We start from the raw sequence: 7,039 nt of genomic DNA on the forward strand, positions 1-7,039 counted from the left end.
CTACTCACCACTGCCCACACCCAGCAACTCTCTACCCACCACTGCCCACACCCAACGACACTATGCCCACCACTGCTCACACCCAGCAACACTATACTGATCAATACACACACTCAGCAACCCCCCTACAACAAGCTATGCCCACACCAAGCAACATCACTGCCCACACTCAGCAACACTCTACCCACCACTGTCCACACTCAGCAACACTATACTCACCACTAGCAGCACAACTAACCCTATACTCACTGCTGCCTACACCTAGCAATCCTATACCCACCATTACCCACACCCATTAAACCCTATACAAAACTATGCCCACATCCAGCGACCCTATACCCACCCCTGCCCAAATCCAGCAACTCTATACTCACACTGTCAACACCCAGCTATCCAATACGCACCACAGTACAGTACAGTACAGTTCAGTACAGTATCAATGCTTCACCAACCTACGTCCAAACAGGACACCATATACCAATCACTGCTCACACCCAGTAACCTTATTCACCACTGACCACACCCAGCAACACTATTCTCACCACTGCCAACACCCAGAAACCCTATACTAACCACTGGCTGCACACAGCAAAACTATACCAACCAGTGCCTACACCCAGAAACTATATCCTCAACTGTCCACACCCAACAGAACTATACACACACACACACACACACACACACACCACTGCCCCCCACCCAGCATTACTACACTCACTACTGTCCAGACCCAGCAAGTCTATATCCACCACTGTCCACACCCAACAACAATAAACCCCCCACTGCCCACACCAAAAAACCCTATACCCACCACTGCCCACACCCAACAACATTATACTCACCACTGCCCACACCCAGAAACACCATACCAACCTCTGTCGACAATCAGCAACACAATAACCACCACTATTGCCCACAACTAGTAACACTATATCCATCATTGTCCACACCAAGCCATCTTATACCCACCATTGCCCACACCCAGCAACACTATACCCAGCACTGCCCACACCCAGCAATATGATAACAACCACTTACCATACACAGCTACAGTATTCACATCATGGACCACATTCAGGAACACTATACCCGCCATTACCCGCACCCAGCAACCCTACATCAACCAATATCCACACCAAGCAAATCATAGGCATGCGCAGGGGGTGTGCCAGGTGTGTCTGGCCACACCCCAATCCTTATGTGCGGTGCCGATAATGCTAGGGCTTCCCCCCGTGTTGCAACCCCCCCCCCCACTCCACAGTGCTGCTAGCTTCCCTCCTCTCCTCTCCCCCTGGCTGCTGCGGAAATGTTTCAGGATGAAGAGCAGGGGAAGAGGCTGTTAAATTCTAAATGAATACAGTGAACACAACCACTAACTGTATTCATTCATAACTGAAGCACAGTAAACTGTTTACTATGCTTCAATTTGTGAATGAACAGGAAGCCACTCAGCACAGAGCACTTCCCATGCATTCACTGTCCAGTTTCAGCTGAAGCTGCAGAGAAAGGCATGTGTGTTTAAGCTTTGAGGTACACACCTTAACTGCCTGTAATGTGGCACATCTGTACTGTGTATAGAAGCTGCTGCAGAAATAATTGTATTTATAAGGCCACAAAAAATGGCATTTTCCCTGCAACTTTCTTTATTTTGTAAACAATGGCCTAGTGAGGGCGGGGGGGGGGGGGTCTGCATGATGAAGCCACGATGTAGTGCACTTGGAACAAGTTTAGAGATTTTTTTTGGATAAATTCTGGTGTTTCTTCTGCAGACTTTGGATAGAAGCAACAGGTGCGTAAAAATTGGTCTTCGGGTTTTGGTGGTACCTTCACACCGTAACCCAATAGAGGTACTCTTGATGAAAGCAAGAATTGCCTTGCTGTCAAAAACTGAAATTATATGCACCTGTCAAACAGATGCGGGAAAATTGGTATTTGGGTGTTGATTGGCATAGGTTTCATGGGCACAATACATTTCTTCCAGATGAAATCAATACCCACAACACTAGGCAACCTAGAAGTCTTGCAGAGTTTCCACATCCCAAAAAAACGTAATCAGCAACATCATCATCAGGGGCTTCATAGCTGCTGATAATCCAGGACTGAATCATTTTGATAAATGTCAGCCGGTCCACAGAGTCTGTGGACAGACGCGCTCTATTATCAGTAACAAAACCTCTGGCAGCACTGAATGCTCATTTGCAAAGCACGCTGGATGCAGGGCAGCTCAATTGTATACTGGGCAAGTTCTGGCCAGTGGTCTGTTATCATGACCCAGTAACCCAGTGGGTCGTCAACTGGAAAGCTCTCCATCTCTTTTTTTGCCCCTAAATAATCATCCACCTTATGATGCAGATGGTGCCGATGAGATGTGGGAGCTGACAGCCCTGATGCCAAGGACTAAAAAAATTGTGAAATGCATCACTTAGGAGGCCCCCTTCTTCACCGCTCCTCTCTTAACAGAAGCCTCAAAACTACATTTTCCATGACACTGTAATCTAGTCAAGAAAAGTGTTAAATAAACTCCTCTTTAAGGTATTCTCAAGAGATTTCATCTTGTACTCCCTCTGTGGAACGGGGTGAGTTCTGAAACTTCCCTCTTGTAATGGTGCTCAAAGAGGGTTGCCGACCAATAGTGATTCTTCTCCTTGATACCAACTGTTCTTGGGTCCTTTCGTGGGCTTTGAAGCATAAGGGAGCCCATGCACCACATGTTTGCAGAGGCATGAGAAGCAGACTCCTCGGGGTCACTGAAGATTACAGTATCTCAAACTGCCTCCTCCCAGCCACATACTACTCCCAAGGGTTCTGGGGATGGAAAACCATCTCCTTATGTTTGACATATGTCTTCCTCTGCTACAATGCCTCCAAAATGTCCAGAATCCTCCTCCTCTCTCTCCTCTTGTGTGTTCTGTGGTGTAGGAAGAATGATGTCTGCATAAAGCGGGCCTTGAGAAGAAAGGAAGTCCTCCTCTTCCTCCGGCTTCTCTTCCTCGAGTGCCCTGACCATAATACCACACAGAGTCTGCTCCAGCAGGAACACAACAGGGATTGTCTCACTGATGCATGCATTGTCACGGCTCACCTTCCTTGTGGCCTCCTCAAATAGTGACAGTACAGTGCATGCATCCTTTATCAGCAGCCATTGGCCTGGGGAAAAAAAGTCGAGCTGGACTGAGTGTGTCAATGTGCCACATACTCACACAGGTACTTGTTGAGGTTTGTGCAGTTATTGCACACCATTATTCCTGGCTCAGCTGGCGTGGCGTGAACCACCAGAGCAGAGCTGCAGGAATCTCTTCTCTGGTGTGGTTCCTGTCCCCTAGACACACCAGGTGAAGCACTGCATGGCACCTTTTAGCCTGACTCATTAAATAGCCCCTGGAACGCTTAGGGGGTACTTGTGGTTCATAGGACAATTCACCAGAAGAGGGCATGGAAGAGGAGAAGGAGGATGAGGGGGTAGAGCTGACAAATCTCACATCATCACTTTTAGGCCTGCCAGAGACGCCAACCGCCCCTCCGGTTTCCTGACTAGTAGTCTTGTTATCCCAGTATCAGGTGGAGGAGCGGATAGGGTCCTGCAGCCGAAATATCGGGACCACAAAGAAAGTGCAACAAGCAAACTCAGGGAACAACTGAATGAGAATGACTCACGGTTAGGAGCAGTAGGTCGGAAACAAGACCCCAAGGGAGCGAAGTCCAGAAGAGTGGTCGGGAGTGAGCCAAATCAAAAACAGGAGACCGTACAATCCAAAGGTGTGATTTGAAGAGTGGTCAAGAGCGAGCCGAGTTCAATAACCAGTGTCGATACAATTCAAAGCGGTGATCCAAAGAGTGGCCAAGGAAAGCCAGGGTCAGCAACAAAATAGCCCATTAGCAGCAGTCAAACAGGAAGCAAAACCTATACTAAGGTGCCAGCAGGAAGTGGAAGAGGTTATTTATCTGTCATAAGATCAGGAAACTGACTACAGCTGGCCACTGGGTGGAGCAAGAGTATCATACCAAAAGGTAGAGGATAATGAGAAGCTTGCCCAGAATTGGAATCACCCAGTGGCCCAGGCAGCAGAGAGACAACCCTGAATACCAGATTGACTCCTGGCCAAGGTGTAACAGTACCCCTACACAAAGAAGCCCCTAGGGCTACTTGGGCTTGGAGGGATGTTTATTGTGAAATTGCTTAACTAGCTGCGATACATGAACATTGCAAGCGGGTACCCAAGTCCTTTCATCAATGGAGTAGCCCTTCCAGTCCACTAGATATTGTAATTGCCTACCCTTACATCTGGAATCTAGAATTTTACAAATCTCATACTCTTGATGGCCATCTGGAGGGACTGGAGGGGGGGGCGTCTAGAGGGTAGAGAAAACCTATTTTTGAAAAAAGGTTTGAACAAGGATACGTGAAATTTATTGGGTATTCATAAGTGTGAAGGTAGACAAAATGTATAGGCCACAGGGTTAACCTGATGGAATATGCAGAAGGGTGCTATGTATTTAGAGCCCAATTTGGGAGAGGGTGATGCAGCTTGACATTGTTAGTAGATAAAAACACCAGTTGATTGAGATGAAAACGAGGTGCGGGTCGCCTGTGACGATCCGCGTACCCCTTGCACCTACCAGTGTTTAGTTAACTTGGCTACCATGTGGGCAGCCGCGGGTACATCTATCAGGGTAGATTAAAAGGGTAAGTCCTTGGGCTGATAACCAAAAGCAGCTTGAAAAGGGGTACGATTAATAGAAGAATGCCATTGTGAGTTGTGCGCTAATTCAGCTAGGGACAACATTTCACTCCAGTTATCCTGTTCCCCGTTAACATAGGCCCTCAAATAGGTTTCTAAATCCTGATTAACTCTCTCAGTCTGGCTATTAGATTGGGAGTGGTATACAGAGGAGAGGGAATTTCTGACACCCAGATGCTTGCAAATGGCTCTCCAGAAAGACAATATTAATTGGGGGGCTCTGTCACTAACGATATCGACTGGGATCCTGTATAAACGAATGATGTTGTCAATAAAAGATAGGGCCAAACTAGGGGCCAAGGTAGGGCCTGAAATGTGCCAGTTTTGAAAACCTGTCCACTACAACTCAGATGACTGTATTCCCTTTAGAGGCAGGCAAAGTCCATACTGATATGTGTCCAGGGAGCATGAGGGACAGGCAACGGTAGTAGTGGAGCTTGGGGAGAAAATCAAGGGATTTTGATAGTTTCACAAACCATATAAACTTTACCAAAGGCTATAACATCCTTGTTTAGAGCAGGCCACCAAACTAGGGGTTTGAGGCATAAAAGGGTTTGTTTACCACCCGGGTGCCTGGAAATCCTTTGTCCTTGGGCCCATTGCCAGACTTCCTTACGTAGTTCCGGACGAACATATAAGGTATTAAGCGGAATTTAAAGATTAGTAGGGACAAGAGACAGTGCCACCAACAGGTTCCTTTGCAGTATGGTGTCCAGTAGTGTGATAATTCGTTCAGGAAGGACTATATGATCCGGAGAACCTTGAAGAATCTTACAAGGGAATTGCCGAGACAGAGCGTCTGCCTTGGTGTTCTTGGTACCCGGAACGTAAGTCACGAGGAAGTTAAACTGAGTGAAGAACAGAGCCCACTGGATTGCCTGGGATTCAGTCTTTGAGCCTTCTCTAGGTAAGTCAAGTTCTTATGATCGGTCTGAACTACAATTGGAAGTTCAATACCTTCTAACAAAAATGCCAGTTTAATGGCCAAAATCTCATGGTTCCCAACATCATAATTTTGTTCGGTCAAAGAAAACTTCTTGGAAAAGAAGGTGACTGGGTTGTTGTGATAATAGCGCTCCGGCGCCTATTCCGAAGGCATCAACTTCCAAGACTGGCCTGAAGGTTGTGGATGGCGAAGAACGGGTGTGGAGCAGAAAGCAGATTTGAGGTGGTCAAAGGCTTCCAAAGCTTCCGGAGGACACAGAAAACAGTTAGCTCCTTTCTTAGTGAGGGCCGAGATGGGAGCCAGGATTTTGGAAAGGTTTTTAATGAACTTCTGATAGTAGTTACAGAAGCCGATGAAACGTTGGATCTCCTTCAAGGTGGAGGGTCTGGACCATTGTAAAATGGCATCAAGCTTCTTGGAATCCATTTGGAAACCCGTAGAAGAGATTATGTATCCTAAGAAAGGTATTTCCATCTTTTTGAAGGAGCACTTGGATAATTTGGCGTGCAACCTGTGCATTCTGGGACATAGGAGAATCGTGCGTACGTGACTACGATAGAGTTATAGATTCTTGGAGTGGATTAGTATATCATCTAAATAGAAGTTATAGCTGCAAAGTGTGGACCAACTCAATATTGAAACCTACGGACTAAGACTGGGATGCCATTAAAGTTCATGCGCGTGTAAAGGCAGGTGTCCCAATACTTTTGGTAATATAGTGTATATCTCTTGGTGTGAAAAGAAAACCTAAAGATGATAATAATAATCAAGGCCTGGTAATACTAAATGTAAAGAACATACATGGCCCGCCAGATATCAAGGGGTAATGTGCGGGTCTGCATTTGATAGTAAGAGAGTGCAATCTCTTCACATACGGAGCCTGCCTGTACGCAATCAATATAATATATATATAGCACCCAATGTGGATAACAAATATTTAAGAATAGTCTGATCCGAGGGAGAACAGTATCCAAATGTTACAAGAAAAGTAAGTTATTATCTATCGCCATCTAGTGTATAAAAAACATAATACCTCTATTGCACATACAGTAATAACACATAATATAAAATTACAATGTGAATGTGAAAGGTAAAAAATGATGATATTGTGAATAAAAACCCCTTACAGGAACACAGGACAGATATCAGAAATGTATTGGAAATCATAAATGTAAACTATATGTGGAAAAAATAAAGTAAACAAACTGCAAATTTAGTGAACCATCAGATACCTAGATGTCCCCTGTTGGTAGGAGAAGGAAAATGAGGGGGCTGCTTGAAAGAACCCCCTAAACTAGCATAATTGATGGGTGAATGCAATAGATGTGGTATATGAGAGGCCCCTGCGCTATCA

At 45.8% G+C, this 7,039-nt stretch overlaps 1 protein-coding gene across 1 annotated transcript; it reads right to left on the minus strand.

Annotated features, from left to right (window-relative positions):
• Positions 1 to 5,823: 5,823 nt before the first annotated feature.
• LOC309562107 (uncharacterized protein) lies at positions 5,824 to 6,204 on the minus strand (the record flags this gene model as incomplete). Its single annotated transcript, XM_082266238.1, has 1 exon — positions 5,824 to 6,204. One exon carries the CDS (start codon positions 6,202 to 6,204, stop codon positions 5,824 to 5,826), a length of 381 nt encoding a protein of 126 aa, XP_082122364.1.
• Between the last annotated feature and the right edge of the window lie 835 nt (positions 6,205 to 7,039).

Source organism: Pelophylax lessonae (genome assembly GCF_965119305.1).
Source record: "Pelophylax lessonae genome assembly, chromosome: 8".
Lineage (NCBI taxonomy): Eukaryota > Metazoa > Chordata > Amphibia > Anura > Ranidae > Pelophylax > Pelophylax lessonae.